Here is a 21,080-nt window from a genome sequence, read left to right as displayed (position 1 = left end):
CAATTTTTGCGTTATATGCAATGCATAGATGCAGACTCTAGAAATTCTGTTGTCTTAAAAGACCAAACTTGAGAGAGGATGGGAAACATTACTTGTACATGTAAATTTGATATTCATGACTACTTTTTGTGCGCAATATTATCCAGGTATGTGTACTTTGAAAAAGTGTGTAGTCGATAGCCTGGTAAAAAATGGTGGTTACACATGTATGAGTACAGGGGTAGCCTCGGACAATGTTAACAGTTATTGAAACTACATATTGTCGAAAAAAGCTGTTGATGTAAGACAAAGTTGGTGAGCCTTTTTGTTTGCTTGGATAAAGGGATTTTATAAATGTCTATATTAAAAGGCCAACTTCTACATAAAGCACTACAGGTGGGCTTTGTGTACACGTACGAATAGTGTGTCCCAAACTTTATTTTGGTTTAGTTTTGATTGCAGGGAACTGTGTAGAAATTTGAGTATCAATTATTATATTGATAAAGACAGATAGAGTTTTATCTTTCCTTTCAATCTACTTCTCTGTGTTTTGCAAGCTTTAGACATTCACAGTGGGTGTGTTTTCAGGTTATAGACAGCAATGGCAACCACAGTGCTTGCTTCTGTAACACTTTATACATACTGTGGGACAATTGACTGAAGGCAGGGGAGACAACTCTACCAATGAATTTGCATTTTACAATTAAATATTGATCAATTACCTTGTATGATTTTAGAAGCCTCCATGGCCAAGTTGTCTTGACTACTGAAAAAATATTTTTGTACTTATATATTTTTGTATTTAAAGGCAGACCCTGTTCAATTCCGGTGCTCGCCAGAATATTTTTAAATGGGAAAGCATTCTGGTACCTTGCAGAACCAATGAAACTGCTTCATTATCTAATTGTCATTGCGAGATTTTCTTAGCCAAATCTCCCACGGTACACAACAAATCATAGCTTAGTAGTGTATCAGGGGTATTATATGATGGGGTAATAGAAGGCCTCTGCAGTAATGCACTTTGCTTAAATATTGTATTGCTTACATTTATGAGTATGTCATTTCTTAGCAACTAACTTTGCATTTTTGACCAACAGTTATGAATGTTAGTTTAAGCAAAACATTAAACCATATTTATGTATGTTTTGAAACCATGATTATAACTTTCCTATGCTCTGTAAGATATATTAAAAACCAATTTGTATATTAACAGGTTATAAACATTAATAACAAATCCACATTTTCGTAAAATTGAATATCCTATTTTCATAATACAAAGAGTTTTCTTTTTGTTTTTCGTCAGCTTGGAGGTTTGATGGTGTTATACAATTAATATCTTTCAGTTGCAGGAACCAGTTATGTGTATTTGTTTTTTGTTTCTTTTTCACTGACAGTAAAACATGTTTTAACAGAAAAAAATGTTTAAAATCCTGTAGCCATAGAATTTGTCTTGAAGTAAGTCTGTCTTATCAACAAGCATACAATAAAATAATCATCATTCTATAATATTTTTTGTTGATATACTTAGTAATATCTATTGTTTATTTTGCTTTACTCAACCATCATTATTTAAGCGTGGCACAAACCAGCATGAATTAATTGTTTAGTAAAGCAAAATTAAATAATCACTTTCTAAGTGTTTGGCACAAATGGCTCTATGCTAAACAGTGTGTATGCGGGATCCCCTAAATTATATAGTAAAAAACAAACAAACAATGACTACATGGATATATTGCAGTTGTTTTTGTCAAAGGCTATATATCTAAATGATTAAATCAGGATCTGTTTGGGGATGTCACATGGGCAGAGACATGTGCATAAACACTAAAAAAGTCTTAATTTTCACAAAGCAAAAAATTACTATACATGTTCACTTTCAAATTGTTAAACATTCAAGGTTGTAAATGAATCGTTCAAAACAGAATGAAAACAAAAATTAAGTGATTTTGACCGCACCAAAATTATATTTTGTTGTAAGCCTGTTGATAATGTGGACCCTAGTCTTGCATTTTCATAAACTCCACCACTGTAAAGCTTATACTAAATATTTCTGTATTCTGTATTTTCTAACAGAGGGGTCTTTGCCAAGAATTCCCACTAACGAAGGTAGAGTATCTTGGCTTTTTACTAAGATCAGCTTAAATTTGAGCAAGATTTCATAATTCTTAATTAATAGATCTTCTTGATCTATTCAACTGAATGGTTAAATTTATTTAGTTTTCTTTATTATTTTGTATTGTAAAAAGGTACCATTGTTCTGAGCTTTTTTAAAGTTAACAACATTGTTTACGTCATTATTGTTAACTTTCAAATCGTTACTGCTCTGGAAGATTCATGGATACACATGTGATCACTGTATTTCTAACATGATTTGAGACAAGTGTAACTCAGGGATGTGATTTGTCTAATGGTTCCCCCCCCCCCCAATTTTTTTTTTTAAATAATTGGGGCTGATTAAAAAAGTTACAAGAGTGCTTTTGGTTGTTAGAGTTGATATTCCAGTTTGCTTCAAATTTAAGTCAGAAGAACACTTAAAAGAGCTTCTGAAAAGCCAGATTTTCTTCTACGGCAGTGCTTTTGACCCCAAAAGAGCCCCAAGAACCCATGGCCGAAATGGTTTTAGCCCTCCAGTTGCCAGGTCAATCACATCCCTGGTGTTTCAGCTCTTGTTGTCTTATTTAAATATATGAGCATATCATAACATATATAAAAATATATATAAAATATTTCACCTTTAAAAGTTAACATTAATGTTTTTAATATTTATTATATAAATGGGATATGTTGTTTCAGATATTATTTGTGAACCATGCCTAACACACTTAAAAGATTTCTTATACTCAAAATTGAGTCATTTTAACATGTGAACTTTATGTTTTGGGCAAAGGTTTTCATCACCTTTAAAGCTGCATACAAACAGATTGACAGTTTTGACATTTTTTTTTACCCGTAGTTTTTGTCTCAGAATCAGCTGATTTCGGCATCAATGCCTTCAATTCATTCATGTATTTCAGATAAATAATAGTAGAACAGATCTCAAACGTTTGGGGAAACTGGCGAAATTTCAATTTTTTCTTTAAGTGTTATTAATGCTTTAAGCCATAAACTATCAATTTTCAAAGGTAATTATGAACTGCGATCTAATCTAGTCAGCAATCTTCTATCACTGGTTTCCAGACATTTTCGTAAAATTTGGCTCATTTCAAGACAAAGAAAGTTGTCAAACGGTCAATCTGTGAGAGTGCAGCTTTAAATAAAAGATACTTTGAATAACAATTTTAAGCAAAAGTGTCAATATTGAAGCATTTATCTTTTGCTGTGTCATGACTATCTATTCCCTCTAAATACAGAGCTTTCCCACCCTCACCTGAAGGGGACCCACTCCCCGTTCCAGTCCCCATATGGCACGCCCCACACCAGCCCCCCATCGTCTCCAAAGGCGTCCCATCGAGCGTGGCCCCACATGGACAAGTTTAGTAAAGATGCCACTTACCAGAATGTCAATGTGCACGAGATTGTACAGCAGTTGGCGCTCTCGGAGAATCTCAACGAGCAAGCGGACATAATACATTACCTTTACGTGAAAATGTGAGTTAAGGAAGATTATGTGGTAGTTATGTTACATGACTTCCTGTAATAATAATAATAATACATGACATTGCGTGTCAATAGATTTTGTATTATGATTGGTCAATAATTTGGAAGCTTGTCAACAGCTCCAAAATTCCTTGTGTGTGAAATATTAAACAAAAGTCTATTGTATATATTATTGTATATATTCTTAAATTTTATTTTGCTTTCTTTAAATAACAAATTTATCAAAGAAAGATTGACTGAAATTATTCTAAATGACCTTTCAATAAATTAAATGGAGGATCAGAAATAATCATCTTTTATGTATCATACTTTTTTGATTGAAAATTCAATAAAAGCTTACCGACCTTTGACAAATAGTTTTGACTGGACCAACAAGTCATTTAATAAGCATATAATAATGATGTTCTCATGTTTTAATATTTACACCTCAACTTCCATTCCTTAAATGAACTGCCTTTCGGCAATTGCATTCTTCAATCGATGAACGCAACATCTTTGGATATGTTCAGATCGCAATTCATCGCATAACAATATACATGAAAATTATTGATCTTGTTATTGTTTGTATTGTGTCAGCAGGTCCCATAAAATATAAATCAACATTTCAGAAAGTGATAAGTTGTTATATTCTAAACATTTTGTTGCCAAAAGTGTTTCAATTTTACGTTTAAAAGTGATTCAAAGTGGTTGATCTTTTCCCGCGTTATTGTGACGTCATTTGAAAAAAAATGTTTCCGGTAACAGTCGGGTCGTCCTATTTACAGAATGGGTAAGAAAGGATTACTGAAAGGTAATCCGAAATGAAATTAAGTATTTTTTAACGTTTCTTTTATACAATAATGAACTATTGGTGTAAATATAAGGAATGAATTGCGGGGTTGATGTCATTATCAGGGATATGAACGCAATTGGGCTGGTCAAAGTACGCGTGGCTTCGGACTCCACACATTTAGACCAGCCCAATTACGTTCATACCCCGATAATGACACCAACCCCGCAATTCATTCCTTAAATGGTTGTTACTAATAAGGTATCATGGAGGAAACACATACAAAAATTACAAGAAACTAAGCCTTGCTGTAGTGGTATTCTACCATGTTTAACATCTTATTTTGGGCTTATCAGTAACTATTTGTGTTTTATGCAGGGGCCCAGACTGGGATACAGAGGTTGATAGCAAGTCATGCACAGTCAAGGAGCTACTGGTGGAACTCTATGAAAAGGTGGGTGTTGGTCTGTGAACTTCCTATGCCGTTAGTGTTGAGGTAATCATACATACATTTAAAATAAAGCGATATATCAATGTTACAATAAATTAAGTCATCCTCATGGATGATTTGATAATTGCTAATATTTAAGCTGGTGTGTTTTGTAAGAGAGTAAAAGTTGAGTTATTGTCAAATCCTTCTCTCACTGTTCAAGGTTTTTGAATGAAACTTAGTACAAATGTTGACAGAGACAATATTCAGATCTATAGCCAGGCCAAAAACTAGTTTAAATAATTATCAATTTATATTGGCAATTGTGTCACCCCCAATAAATGGGGGAGACTTATTTATTTTGCCCAGTCAGTTAGTCTGTCAGTTAGTCAGTCAGTATGTCACATTTAGTTTCCGCTCAATTACTAAACAATGCTTGGCCAGGAACTTCATAGTTGGTACGCATGTTGGTCATGACCAGCAGATGACACCTATTGATTTAGGGATCACTTTGTCAAAGGTCAAGATCATGGTGAAAGATCATGGTGACCTTGAGGTGAAAAATCACTGTCCGCTAAATCACTAAATAATGCTTGCACCTAGGAACTTGATAACCTCGATTTGATTTTGGGAGTAGGTCAAGATCGCGGGATAGGTTGCAGTGACTGTGTAGTCTGTGAGGTAAAAAAAGGGTTTCTGCTTAATAACTAAAGAACACTTGCATCCAAGAACTTCATACTTGGTTTGCCAATTGGTGATAACTATTAGATGATCCCCTATTGATTTTCAGGCCAGTAGGTCAAAGGTCAAAGTGACATTGAGGTAAAATAACTGTTTCATCTGGATAACTAAAGAACCCTTGGGCCCAGAAACTTTATACTTGGTGTGCTTGTTGGTCTTGATTAGTAGATGACCCCTATTGATTTTGGGGTCAGTAGTTCAAGGTTAGAGTGACTTTCAGGTGAAAAACAATTTTTTGGTCACCAGGCAGTACATCAAACTGCGATTTCTTTCTGCTCAATAACTAAAGAATGCTTGGACCCAGGAACTTCATACTTGGTATGCAGATTGGTCATGACCAATAGATGACCCATATGATTGATAGTCTCCATTTAAATTGATTACTGTTTGGTATTTTTCCCAGGCTGGCCACTGGAAGCAATGGTGGCTGGTGAGACACTCCGCAGGTATGCTGAGGAAACGTGTGGAGGATCTCGCTCTGGTATGAGATATTGTGCCTTCTCTTTTCATTATGAAAGTCAGTGTCATGATATTATTAAAAAAGCAATCAAAATATATTAAAAAAGCAATCAAAATATATGAAAAATAACAATTGGCAATAGTATGAGTTGGAAATGGCATAATTTTGGCCAAGATATTTTTTTCGCGTTTTGCACCTTCACCATGGCATCTGCTGGCAATGGTTTTGTTGAAATGGATTTAAACAAAGTTGATTATTTAATTGAACAATTATATGAATTACCCTTATATGCTTATTTTAGGAGAATAAGACTACCCCAAATAAATTCTTTGAAATCTTCTATCTTGTAGACCATCACCCAAACACACCTCCTTTATAAAGAGTATCAGTGAAGTGAACTTTTTTATACCTACAACTTTTATTAATATGACTTTATGATACTATATTCCAGGCTGCTACAGACCTACTAGTGCGACAAAAACAATTGTCAGTTGGGCTGCCTCCGGACAGGGAGAAGATTATCACATGGTATGTTCATTGCTTGGCTTGGTTGACGGATGTGTCCAGAAATGTTTGCATCTGGAATTGATATAATCTATCACTTTAGTATAGGAGTAAGACTCATTATGGGAAAAATCACAACAAAATCTAAAAAAGTCCTTTAGCCTTTCCATTGGTTCACAATGTACACTGTAATTTCAGTAGAATGAAACTTACCAAAATATATGTACATTTTGTTGTAATTTTTATTCTCCATAAAACAAAATTTAAAAATAGATACTTGACTTTACAATGGGGCCAATATTTCTGTTGTTATTTCACTCGGATGAAACTTACCCACATATGCACATTTTTTCACATAAAACACTACAAAATCTAAAAATAAGTTCTTGACTTTACAATGGGGCCAATTTTTATGTGATAATTATGATGAGCTGACCAAACCCACATATGCACATGTTGTGATGTTTTTCCAGTCAATCACTACATAATGATAATCTAAAAGTAATTCCTTGGCCTCACTTTTGGGCAATTATTTACGCAGTAATTATGATGAGATGAAACTAAGTCATTTGTGCACCCAAGTAATTACTTAAATATTATGCCAAAGTTTGTTTTATTTTCAGATACACTGTAACTGACATTTAAATGCAAACAGATTACAGACATGTTAGATTTGTACCTACGGTAAATAATGTTTGCCATGTTTATTATTACAGTCCCCTGCCCCCAGATGAGCTGGCGGCCATCATCTATGAGGCTTGTGGGGAGGACCTCAGTACGGCATCACTTACACAAGTAAGAAATGTTTACCTTGTACAGCATATAAGTGTTAATAGTCATGTTCATTTGTGTGTATGTATATAAGGTAATGAAAACTTATACAAAACCGTTGAAGACGACCGGAAATAATCAAAGTTATTATTCCGATTGATTATCAATTTTGTAATCGAAACTGCACATATGCACAAGAAGAAGCAATAACATATATGATTTTTAAATTTTGTTGATGCTATGTGGTCAAAATAGAGACTGTGACTGAGTTTTGACCAAAGTATTTTCGTGATATTTGGGCCAGGAATTTAAAATTATATTTTGTTGAGGTCACACATTGAATAGACTTAGCTCTGTCTTATGGAACCAGTCATACAATTTGTTTCTAAATAAATATTATTATTACTTTTGGTTATGGATCGAAAAAGTGATTGTATGATAGGATTGTTGATAAAGAGGGGCCTTATGACAATGTCTTGACCAACGCTATAATTTCTTTATCGCAGGAGTTGCTGATCTACCTTGCCATGTTTATTAGAACTGAGCCGAAACTCTTTCATGAAATGTTGAGACTTCGTGTAGGGCTTATCATACAAGTCATGGCAACTGAGTTGGCCAGGATCTTCAAGTGCTCAGGTAAAAGTCTAATGTTTGCATGATGGGTCTTAAAATAGTAATTTAAAGGGGTTTTGTTATGATTATTTGGTCCATGAGGTGGTGCATGTCATACAGGCTAGGAGCTTTAACTAGAGATTGATGAGAATTATAGTAAGTTATTGAAAATTTGAAATTGAAACTTCCATTCCTTCAATATACATTCTTTCGGAAATTAGGAATATTTTTGAATGAATGCAGCATTTTGGATATGTTCGGATTGTGATTCATTGCGTATTAATTTAACAGCACACAATGGTTTGTATTGTGTCTGCAGTCTATGATTTATTTTTACCACCTAACATGATGAAAAGTTTTAATTTATAACTTTTTAAATATATTGTTGTCATTAGAGTTAATATTTCACGTTAAAAAGTGATTTTATTTTGGGAATATTTTTGTCTTTAGCAATAAAATGAGTAAACCGGTATAATGAAATATTTCCGTACCAGGAGAAGAAGCCTCTGATCACCTGTTAAACCTCTCGCCATATGAGTTGAAGATGATGTTACACCACATTCTCAGTGGCAAGGAGTTCATGATTACCACAGGTACTCATTCCCAGAGTTATAAAATATTTCTAAATAGTTAGGAATAGAGTTTTTATTAAGCACATATATAGGTTAGTGTTTGTTAATATGCACTTATCGATTGAGATGGGGCCAGGCCTGGAGCAGTCAGCCAACCACCTAAATTGATAAATTCATATTAATAAACATCAACTTGTTTAGTGTTCAAAATTATTTTTGTCTACAAGCCCAGCCTCTGTTTAAATCAACTGCTTAATGTGATTAAAAAATCACAGCTGATTGTGGATTTACTAAAAAGTATGGCAGATTTGAAATAAAAAAGCTATCCCATTGGACAAACTATAATGTTGACCACTCACTTTTATTGATTACCGTAGTTCATTTAAGAAGAATAAGGCAGATAGAAATAACGTTTGTTTATATAAATAAACTATTTATTTGAACAACGACCTTCCATCTCATCCCTTTAAACTTCTTTGTGTAATTTGCAATAAATCTTAGTATTTTATTATGTATAAATTGATTTTCCCATATCATATGCACTTTTAGATGCATAGACATTGCATTTTAAGTTGCTGTGACTAACAACAGACTATATATATATGCGTATATGAACAATACACTACCAGTAGTTGAAATTAGCACAAGTCTGCAAGCTCTGAACTTGCTTTACTGGCTTGCGAAATTCTGAACTGGTATAAGAATTCAAGCTTGTTCATCAAAAAGTCTAATTTTTGATGACAGCACTACAGTTATGCATCAAATCCTAATTGTATTTAATGGCATAAAAAACTTGAATTGCTGCTTTAACATACGCTTTATTTTTGCTCAAGAACTGTTTACCAAGCGGAAAACTAATTTAGCTGATATTGCTAAGGTACTTAGAATAATACTATGTTCTATTTGTACGCGTATTGAGTAAATCTGTTGCTATTTCTTACAACTTTGTTTTTGCTTTTTTTTCAAATTTATTAAATTAATTACAAAATGTCTAAAAAAGTCTATTTTGTAATAAGGAGAACTTTTTGAGAAAAAACAACAACAAAAATAACAAGAACAACCAAACTGCAACAATTCTTGTTTTTATCAGTGATCCAAAATCAATTTTAAGCATACTGTGTTATATTCCCCTCTCTATTGTTTTAATTGGCATTTCAAGTATTCCAAACTAACGTGTAGATGTTTTGACAGATTTACTAATGCGTGTACTTGTACCATGCTTCATAATGAGTTGTTTTTGCCATACTCTGCATGGGCATATACATGTATGTCTATAAGTTAGGTTTGTGTTCCCTGTGAGATTTATTTGTTCATTTTTTCACTTGTTGAATGGTCTGTTTTATGCATATTGAACCAAGGTAAATTGTATTTGCATTATTGAACCAAGATAAATTGATTTGATTAGAGATAATCATACATACCATATCCCTCAATGGGGGGAATCCTCTGGAATTCCTGCCCATCCCCTTGTCCCCTGCCTTGGAATCCATATCCTCTGGATTTTTTTATTGGTGTTATATCAAAATCCCCTTGAATTCAGACCAAAATCCGCTGGGAATCCTCTCAAAAATATGGCATGTTTGGATAATTTTATCAGTTTCAAATATAATATATAACAGGGTAAACAGATATTTACCAAAGAAAATTACATTAACAGTCAGAGTGTGTGTAAAGTAGTGACTTAGAAGATTGTGTTTTAAGAAATAACAGCTTCTCCCTGTACTTTTAAATATAATGTTGATTCCAATGGCTTAAAACCAAGGTTATTTTCTAAATGGTACAAAATGTATTCCGATTGATCTTGGTTCGAGTATGTGTAAAGCAGACAACAGATTGTTATCGTGTTTGTGTTTTACCGTTATTCTTGCAGTTATGACCGAGTATGATGATGAATACAAGTTTTCTGTTGTCGCAAAGCAGTCGAAACAAGATACTTCTGCTTTTGCCAAAAGGCTCAGCAGAAAAGAAACTGTGAATCAACAGGTGGTTAAATTACAGAAATTAAGGTGGAATTATTGTCTTATTTGTGGACTCAATGTATCTGGGTTTTGTGTTAATTTTAAGTCATCTGTTTTTCACGGCAAGTTATTGTCATAGTCTTGACGTCATTGTTTGTGCTGTTGCCGTGCAAAATCTTTTACCTTTAACTAAAACATTTCACAATATTCAAAAGGAAAATTGTTAGTGACAACAGGCTTATGAATAGCAAGCCCTTGCTTTATGACTGTCAAATTATGCTCTCCTATGCTTGAAAACATCATCAACACCAGGCGAGCTTTTGCATTTCCACCATGGTGCTTTTGTTCTCATCTTTGTGGCTTTCTCTGTAAGAACTCTTTAGAGTTTATGGGAATAATGGCTCAATGCAGAGATGTGTTTGTTTGAATTTGTGGAGGTGCTGACAGATAAGTGATTAGATAAAAATTTGAGTGAAGAAATATTTATAAGATGTAAATGCTGTTGTTTGAAGAACAGTTCTTTTGAGGGCTTTTCATAACTGACATTCGAAAAAAGAATTGGGTCAAGTTTTTCGTACATTGTAAATAACGAATTCCGTCGGAAAAACTTGAGTGTGATTGGTCAGACAAATTTAATTATGGCAGAGATGTTTTGATTGATACAAACAATAGTCTGTTGTGTTTGCACCCTCTGTGTTCTCCCATGCTTGACATCATGTGCATGTCCTATATGAATGGTTTTTGTACCTACAGGTAGTTGTATTTCAAGGTCTGGGCTAATTGATCAGAACTCAAAGTTATTAAAGTTGTTAACATCATTGTTGTTAATGTTAACTTAGTCATCAAAGTTGTTAACAGCATTGTTGTTGGCTTTTAAAGATGAAAAATTTCATGATGCGCTCATATATTTTTTTCTACAATGAAATAAGCACAGCCAAAACAGTTGTCTCAAATCTTGTATGAAGTACTGAATATCACAAGTGTGTATATAAAACTTTCAGTTAGGGAAATTAATGACAGTGACATTAACAATGTTGTTAATATCAACAAAGTTCTAAACAACTGGCCCATTGTGTATTTGTTGCACTTTCCAGCATTTACCTACACCGTTTCTTGCTGATTCACCCTTTGTAATGTATATCATATCTCTCATGATTTCTGTAATGTTTTATTTTCAGTCATTCAGCCTTGACATTTCTAATAAGATTAAGATTTAGTTAAATGGTGAAATAAAAGAATATTAATGAAAGGCATGCATTTCGTTTCAACATATTTTATTATTGAAAGAAACATACCCGGTACAAAGTTTGCAATGCTATTATAATTATATAATATACAATATCAAAATATAGGATTGGACTGGAAGATGGTTAACAACGCAATTTTGAAAATCAATTGAAATTTTAAACTGTTTAATCTGACCAATTATGTAACAGGAAAAACCCTTTTAAAGAGCCTAATACCCCAATCACACTAGGCCACATTCCCACTATGTCCTCAAAAATCTGGCAGGACGCAGTTAGAACTTGGTCAACATAGACGGATTGCAGTCGACATCAATAAGGATGTGGTAACTATGGTCTTTATGGACATGAAGGACGTAAGCCGACTTTGAACATGTTAAAAAAATTGTAGTGGGGACGTGGTCGAATCAGGATGTAGTAAGAACTTAATAAGAACGTCTTAACAACAGCATGGACGTAGTGACGGCTTAACTAAAACCTAGTAGGACCTTCATTGACATAATGCAAACGGGGTACTGGACGGAAATATTGAATGGCATTCTCATTGCATTGTCTCTAGGTTTTCATTGCATTTCGACTTCGTCAATGGAGTTTTTACCACAACTTCTCAACGCTTTTACTACGACTATGGTACGTTGTAGAAGACCTTGTTCAGTTGTTAGTATGTTTTTTCGGTGCTTAATACATCTTAGACACGTTTGTATCAGGTTCTTACCATGTCCTGTCAGATACGGGATTTAAGTCCCCTTTTACTTATTTACAAAGAATGCATTGGACATGTTGTGCGCGTTTTAAGAAGGCATAGGATATGGTGGGCGCGTGAAGATGCGCACAGTTAAAATGTGTTTGGAACGTGTGAGACGCAGTGAATGCCTGGCAAGGACGCAATAAGGATGTAGTATGAACTTGAGTAAAGCATTGTTTATTAGAATTTGACCACGTCGCTGCGTTCGTCTAAATCGCCAGGACCTAGTGCAGTCTTCATGGTCTTCGCCTAGTGTGATGGGGGTATAAAAGTCCCAAGTGTTTATGGGACCACACTTGTCATATCTGGCTCAAGATGAAAACCTGGTGAATTTTAATTGAAAAATTGGCGTTCCAACGTATACAGCAAGAAATGGTGAAAATACATGTTAATTTAAGTGGCATTTATGTAAGACAAATTAGTGATAGTTACTGCACCCACAATCAAAGCTATTGAAATTATACAGTGCAAGTGTTTACTTTCAGTAACAAGGGTAGTAAGTGACATAAATGTTCCGAAACACTTTGTCAAGCTCATAACTAGCTTAGGGTATAAGGTGAAAAGTGATATCATTTATCTACACAATAGTAACTGTTATTGAATGGTGAAGCTCAGCGTAGTGTTACCGTTCCAAAATTGGAGTCAATGTATAGACAAAAACAAAGAAAACACTCCCAAACATGGTACAATGGTGTTATACATTCATATAGTTATGTGATATGTATTGGTCGCCCGAAACTGATTTTGAAAAAGCAGGCAATGTCAAGGCTGAATTATATGTCAAAAAACTTAACTGACTTGTGACTGAATTCTCTCTGATTGTTGTGTACTTTTCGTTCCTATAAAGACTTGGAAATTAAGACCTTGGGCAGGTCCCACATTGTGGGCTCGATAACAGCAGAAAAAACGCACCTCTCGAGGGACCCGGCTGCTGTAAGTAGGGCATGGTTTGACAGTTTCAGTGCCCTACTGTTCTGAGTTTTAATATTGAAAGTTATAAGTGCCCAACAAACACTACAAGTTTGGCATTGTGTGAATTTTTTGGTGCTGTTGACATAACTATTTCACTGTTTATGTGTTTACAGTGTAACTGTTAAAAGTTAAGCACCTTATAACTCAGAAAGGAGGGCAGTATGATGTTATGTTACACGTGTTTAGGCATGTTTGACGGTTTCAGTGCTGTTGAAAAGTTAATTTACTGTTTGGAGTGTTATTCGTAAAATTGTGTGCCAAACATCTCTGTAAGTAGGGCATGGTTTGGCAGTTTCAGTGCTGTGTATTAATAGCTGAATATTTCTTTCTCATGGTTTGACAGTTTCAGTGCCGTTTAGATAGCTTGGTATTTTACTCTCTGTTTTGAGTCTTATACTGTCATGTTGAAAGTTGAGTGTTCATCAATTTTTTATGTTAGGGTATGGTAGGATGTCGAGTGCCCAGTAATACTTGATATGGTTTGGCCGTTCAGTGTTGTTGAATAGCTGTTTTGAATGTTTCTTATAAAAGTTGAATGCTCTACACCTCTGTAAGTAATTAGGGTATGGTTGGACTGTTTAAAGCTATACTCTCACAGACTTACAGTTTTGAGCCAGTGTTTTAGTTTTTGTCTTCAGCTAATGCATTCAGTGCAGTCATATATGATATGATCTTTTGTCAGCAGTAAAAATAAAATTTGTTGTCAAAACGTTGTCTGTTAGAGTGCAGCTTTAAGTGGTGTTGAAATTAAAAAGCTGTTTCGAGGATTGCTTTCAGATTATTGTGCCAAACCATTCTGTTTGTTGGTTTACAGTTTGGAAACAACTGTTTTCAGTATTTCAGTTCTTGATCAGATTTGATGGTTAGTCATGTCGGAGTTTTTAATATCAAATCAATTGTTAAGATGGTAGTTTTTCTTGTTGTCTGAAAGTAAGGATAAGAGATTGAATGTTTTCTGTGATTGCTCAGTTTCTCCCTCTCTGTTATCATCCATTGTACTTGTCTGCTATCAATGTTAGTTCCTACAGTCATGTTTGGATTTTGAGGAGTTTCATTCTATTCAACTGTTATGAGCTTTATAAGAATTCAGAATATTATGTAATTTTAGTAATAAATATACTGACTTTAATAAAATTATATATGGCTATTTACATATCAAGGGCTCAATGCCAGACTGATGTATCTCCATATAATGATAGGACTTACACCCATTTTGCACTGAGCCTTCAAATGCAATTAAAGGGACTAGACACCAGATAGTTCCTAAATTGGTAAATACAGTATTTCCTCAAAACAAGCCTAAAATTTCAATATGAGTTAGAATGAGGCAGATAATGCATCACTTTACATGACTAAAGGAATATTTTGTGGCTTTCTCAGCTGAGTTATGACATATTTAAAAATAGTGCATAATAGTTTCCCAGTTTATAGTGTGTACCGGTATATTTAGCATGTGAAAGTCACATGATTAATACAGACACATATATATATGTATACCAAGGCTATTTTTATATTAACTAGAATTTACATGGTAGTCAGACCCATTTAATTTTCAAATTAATAAGCAAAAACTTAAAAAGATACATGTCTCGTAAGCAATGTTATACATCAGTTATTAACATTCAATGTGTTGTAAACAAAGATATCAAGTTCATGTTAGTTTTTGACAAATTTCTTTTTTTCTTGCAGTTATATCATCTAGCGTCTAGTCCCTTTAATATAAGACATTTCAATTAAATACATTTCATCATCTATATTCTTAAATATGATCTAAAATTATGCCCTCAAGATAATTAAAATTTGAATATATTGTAAGATTATTAGTAAAAAAATAATATTTTTTCAACTCATTCATGGTCATATAAATTATGCATTGCTATGATTTGTGAACATACTATGTAATGAGACATTTATTTTACCTCCCCCATAGAAACTTCCTGCTATATCGGTCCAGCCCAATGCCGATGACATGGATGATGAGATGGAGGACCGACAGGGTCAGTGGCTCAGACGGCGCCGTCTAGACGGAGCACTCAACCGTGTCCCTGTTGGCTTCTACACGCAAGTCTGGCAAGTGCTTCAAAAGGTATAGTAAATGAAAAAATTGTTAGTATCGTATTATTTTCATGTTAATTCTAAAGTAAGTTACTCAGGCGAAAAAGGCTAGACGGTAGCCCCTGGGTATCCCTTGTCGCGTAATGCTACTGTTCAATTAACTTGTTGGAAGTCTTTAAGCTATTAAACAACAACCGTTCGAAGGATTATTCTTTATTGTTCACCGTTCTTTCTAAGTACAATGATAAGTTCTAAATACAGCATGACATTTAAGGTAATCCCACATCCTAACTGCCGTCCATTAAGGACCCAAGGCCGCGTTCCTTGCCTTGCCTAACCCAACTCTGTTTTCACATCCCAAATCATCTCTCTTATACTAATTTGTTTTCTACATATGACAGCTTTACAACCACAGGAATACACGTTTTTGTAATTAACATGACCATTTTGTACATTTGTACCAGGTTGGCTGTCAACCATCTCCATATTCAAATGACAATCAAATATGCCCTACATTACTAAACATACAGTATGTAGACACATATACATTTAATTAAATCTTAATTATATCTTAAATATAACTTTGATAAAAGTATTACGGTATTACGTCACACCCTTCACCGAAGTCTGAAAGGTGCTTGATAAGGTATGGATGGTAATATTTACTTACTGTTGGTCCATCTAGTCTCTCAGTTTAATTTATTTTGATGGCTATGAAGCCAACCTCTGTATGGGGCATCTTGGCCTCTATACTCAGGTCTGTAAATGTTTTTACACACAGGGCAGTGGAAATAAAATGTCCCTGATTTCTTTTAGTGAATTACATTAAATCTCACATTTTGATATTCAACTTAGAAATTATATTTACCTATAATGTTAATTGTGTTTCAAAGCTCTGGAACTCATATTAAAATATTCATTTTTATTTCATGTAAGTGCAAGTGTATAATTATTATGAACTAGTCTTATTGAACTTTCAGGAATATATTGGCTTATTTTATGAATAATATACAAAATTACACAAACATGTAATGTTTTTTTAAACTTTTATCACTAAAAAAAGTTGACATTAATTTTTGGGCTTATTTAATTAAAATTTCAAAAGTTCTTGCTTTTTTTCCATTCACAGTGCCATGGCCTGAGTATCTGTAACAACTTCTTGGCCCACAGCCTTACACGGGAGATGACATCAGGAGAGTTCAAATTCGCCCTGCAGGTAGAACGCGTCCTCAATATGATCCCTCAGCCCGAGTATCGCCAGCTCATGGTCGAGGCATTGATGGTTACCACGCTACTTGTGGACGGAGATTGTAAGATTAACCTTAGCGGGCAGGTCATACACGTGGATAAGATTGTTCATATGGCAAATGACATCTTCATAGAGGAACAGGTATATGATTCAGCTCACAAAATTGACTTCAGTGCTTTAAATTGTGTTCGTATTCAAGGTATTTAATGAATTTAAATAACATGCTGTAACTGAAACTTTTCAGCGTTAATTCACAAAATCTGTCTAATCTTACTTTAATAGATTATGCAAAAATATATAGATAAGGTTGTTAATACAGCATTAATTTCTGGCATTTTTCTAACTGACCTTTTATTTTTATGGAGTGCCTCTAAATCCTAAAATGTATGCCACTGTTAAGTTTATTATTTATCACTTTGCAAATAAACCAAAAAGAGATGGTTGTCTGGTTAGCACAGTTGTAGGAGCACCAGGATTGGGCTTATCTGAGTTTGGTTTGTGGTCACAAAGCGGGACTAGTGGGTTTTCTCTGAAACATACTTTCGTGCAAATTATATATAAATTCAATATAATTTTCTTCACAATCGTTATAAAATAAATTAAGTTTTTGCATGTTTATACGCCTGGATATACCTGTATATGTGGGTGTTGTTTTTTTCTCTGAAAAATTATGAGTTGTTTTGAAGTTTCTACACATCGATACTATCATTTTCTAACACATTTTTGCAGAAAATACCCTATGTAGTAGCCGAGAACTCCTTGGGTGCGGCTGGTATCTGCCTACATCTGTACGACACTGCTCCCAGTGGACGCTACGGCACAATGTCATACTTGGCTCGGGGGCTCGCTACGGTGCTAAATCTGAGCGACCACCAGAATCTGGAGTGTGCAATTAGCTGAGATTGTTTGACACAAATGGCCTGTATTGATTCTCCAATGTACATGTATGGAGAGTTCTTGAAGTTTTTCAGGATATCTCGATTTTTTATATTGAAGAGCAAATGTACCATTCTAAGGGTCTTTTGTGGAAGAGACAAAAAATGTCATGTATATGGATAATTGTCACAATTTTTTTGGAAGGTAACAAATTCTGATATTTTTTATAAAGAGCACACAATTCTTAATGCTGTTTTTTATTTTGATTTATGGGTATTGAGAAAGATTGTAAAAATACTGGATTATGTCATGATATGTTGAACCTCTGCACAATTTTATGTGTGCTTTCTTGATGAGAAGAGAAGAATTATTTCTAGTGTATTTAGAGAGATGGAAAGGTTTCACACACTATTAAATTTTTTTCTGGCTTTTTTGACAATTTTTTGTTTTAAACAAATGACATACATGGAAGACTGACAGTTGTGTGCTTTTTACTGTGGCTGGTTATGCGTTTTGGCAGGGCTAGTTAGCATGAAAATAAACTTACATGTTGATATTACAAGTAATATTATAAGTTCAAATCATATTTATAATCAGAATTTGTGAGACGAAAAACAAGCCCACCTTGCATGTTAAAGTATTTTTAATTGTTTTTCTCTGTTCATATTCAATCAATATTTCTCTTTTCATAATTATGTAAATAATATATATTGTATTATATTGGTAAAACAAGAGATTAAGGGACATACCTCTTGCAATGTTTCAGAAATCGCAACATATATATTAACACCACATTAATCTAAACGGAAGTGATTTGAATATGGGTGAAAAATATGAGATAAATGTAAAATAGAAAGCGACCATGCATTTCTGAACATCAAATTGATAAAAATATCGCTTTAAGATGCAATGGCCTGTGAACAAATACACATTAAGAGGATGCAACACAAGACTGATGTTAGGTCATATTAAAAATTATAATGGCAGGCATAGCTTCTGTCTTGGTTTGAGCCTTCACCTTTACTGTTACTGTACATTAATTTGCATGTTCTTTGCTGCAATATATAGATTTTTTGTAATCCTATATATATAATATGCCAATGTAAGCTTATACAAATAACATATTGTACTGAACATATGTGTAGTCAAACGAAGTCAAATTAAAATGTTAAAATGTTGAAATATTATTGCTCATTGAAGTTGATGCCCTTCATTGCCTTAATTTTGGGGACTATTTTTTCATTTTGAGTGTCTTCATACTCTGTAGGAAAATGTTCATTTCTTAGAACTAAAGCACAAGAAAAATTGTTTTTTTAGAATCTCAAATGGATTTTAAAATATTTGATGAATTTTTATCACATCTGTTTGTTCGTCAGTTGTGGTATTGTCATAGACTAAGTGTTACTGTTGGAGTTATAGCGCTAAATTTTTAACTTTGGTCTTACATTTGAAATTATTAAAGATATTCAATTGAATATTGCCATTGAGTCAATAAATACATGTGTAGCAAGCGTCATAACTCTGGCTGAAATTAATGCTGAGTTTTGTCCCTTGATTAACATTTAAACAAACTTCTGTGAGTGTTTATTCTGCAGTGCACTTTTTTTTAAAATAAAAATAGATGTGCTTATTACTATGTCATTGTTTTCCCCAGTTCTGTCAAATAAAAACTATTTGATTTGGCAGAGGTGAGAATCTTTATATATGTATTTGGTCTGATGTTTGCTGCATGATTATGTAGTTCTGTGATAATGATTTTTTACCAAAAATATTATTTTACTGTCTTTTTAATACAAGATTTTCTTAGTACTTTCATTATGTGAAGTAACAATTGGTTTGTTTTCGCACGCATGCTTCCCACCATCTGTTGTATATAATCATTAAAAAGTTATGAATATTGAATGTTTTGTTTTTATGCCCAATAAATCAAATAAATCAACGAAATTTAAAATGTTACCGTTTTTTTAAATTCTGCCCTTATATGAATATTCATAACTTTTGAGCAAATGAAAACACATCAAGGACAACCAAAGCATAATATGAATTTTTGGGTTTAATGTTCTGTTCATTGTTTTTCTTTCCGAGGGTAGAAATATTGAAACCCATTTGAGCATCTTACCAATTGTATTTATAGCAAATTATCCAGATATCTCTATTAAAGGCTAAATAAAGGTGGAGTATGATTTTAAGAATGTTCGATGTCCATCTTCCATCCATCTGTTGTCCACAATTGTTGATCAACAATCTGGTGGCTACAATTATTGTCTATAAAGGATTCTTTTATTAAAATGTTGTCTCTATAAAATAGGTCATGTTTGATACTGGGTCATGCTAGGACAAAAATTAGATCACTACATCAATTCGAATATGTCTTGTTTACACTCAAGAGAAACAGTTTTGGCACCAAATTAATGCATTTTGGTCAGATTGTTTGTCTCAATAAAATCTAGGTCAAGTTCTATGCTGGGTCATGCCGAGGTCAAAAAGTTAGTAATGCAGCAAAATTAAAGAAAACCCAATAGTATGGAATTGTCACTATATGATTTTAAAGAGATTGATTCAATAGAATGTTCAGTCAAGAACTAGGTCACAAGGTCAAATCAAAGGAAAAAAAATCACTCTAGAGGCCACCATTTGGGTCCAAAATGAATAATACTTGGTCTGAATGTTTGTCAATATTGATTTGAGATTAACTTCGATTCTTGATCATATCAAGTCGGTGACTAGGTAAACTCACAGAAAAGTGTTGTTGATACAATGTTCGTCTAAAATGCTTGAAATTCAGTAAAGAAAAAATGTCTTTAAAAATCTCGGTCACGAGTTACTGGGTTACAAGGAGTTAAATCTAGATAACATTAACACTCTTTTAATGCCCCCATTACACCTAATGACAAAGTTCCTGTTGATAAAAATGCTAGGTATCTGTCACAATGCCGTGGTCTTTGAGAAAATCAAAATATTAAATTGTCACGTCTATGCCGAGTCCGTGCCACATCCTTGCTACATTCATGTTGCGTTGGTGGAGTACCCCGAGTTCTATGTACACCTTTGCTACCTGTGTGCGGCGTTGGAAAGGTTCCCACCATGTCCATGCAGATTGAGACGCTTAGTTGACAAGTCTATTCCTTGTCCGCCACGTCACAATAAATGGTCCTTCAAGTTGCAACATTGGGTATGGGATCTGCATTTGGGAAGCCAATAGTTCCATCTTCCAAACACTACTTCATCTTTAATGAGTTGTACATCAGACAATCAATCCTTGTCAACCAACATCAATCAGATGCGTGTAGGGAACACAAAAACCATGACCTTGAGCTTAGGACTCCCGAATCAATAGGGGTCATCTACCAACCATGACCCTTTGAACATACCAAGTTTAGGGACCCTAAAAGAAGTAATTCAAAAGTAATCAATTGAAAGAAAAGAAGTGTGCTGCCCACGTCAGACATAGGTATTACCATACAAAATATCACATTTAGCAGGTGACACAAAAACAGACCATCTTAAATACACTTAAAATGTTTTTAAGGGAAAAAATCCACAATA

At 33.9% G+C, this 21,080-nt stretch overlaps 1 protein-coding gene across 18 annotated transcripts in view; it reads left to right on the top strand.

The window, feature by feature from the left end:
- The window catches only part of LOC128226735 (phosphorylase b kinase regulatory subunit alpha, liver isoform-like), a 47,470-nt gene extending 28,039 nt beyond the window's left edge, over positions 1-19,431 (top strand). For 17 of the 18 annotated variants that reach the window (XM_052936744.1, XM_052936761.1, XM_052936759.1 and 14 more), the window contains 12 exons: positions 2,053-2,085; positions 3,330-3,567; positions 4,724-4,799; positions 5,920-5,997; positions 6,428-6,504; positions 7,197-7,275; positions 7,758-7,887; positions 8,358-8,456; positions 10,306-10,418; positions 15,285-15,440; positions 16,539-16,799; positions 17,388-19,431. In XM_052936744.1, coding sequence (XP_052792704.1) covers positions 2,053-2,085; positions 3,330-3,567; positions 4,724-4,799; positions 5,920-5,997; positions 6,428-6,504; positions 7,197-7,275; positions 7,758-7,887; positions 8,358-8,456; positions 10,306-10,418; positions 15,285-15,440; positions 16,539-16,799; positions 17,388-17,558 — 1,511 coding nt within the window. In that variant the 3' untranslated portion in view covers positions 17,559-19,431. Of the gene's footprint in view, positions 1-2,052; positions 2,086-3,329; positions 3,568-4,723; positions 4,800-5,919; positions 5,998-6,427; positions 6,505-7,196; positions 7,276-7,757; positions 7,888-8,357; positions 8,457-10,305; positions 10,419-13,229; positions 13,316-15,284; positions 15,441-16,538; positions 16,800-17,387 lie in introns of all 18 variants that reach the window. The other variant, XM_052936747.1, reaches the window with a different exon arrangement.
- The last annotated feature ends 1,649 nt before the right edge of the window (positions 19,432-21,080 follow it).

Source organism: Mya arenaria, chromosome 3, assembly GCF_026914265.1.
Source record: "Mya arenaria isolate MELC-2E11 chromosome 3, ASM2691426v1".
Classification (NCBI taxonomy): domain Eukaryota; kingdom Metazoa; phylum Mollusca; class Bivalvia; order Myida; family Myidae; genus Mya; species Mya arenaria.
This window is presented reverse-complemented; position numbering and strand designations above follow the sequence as displayed.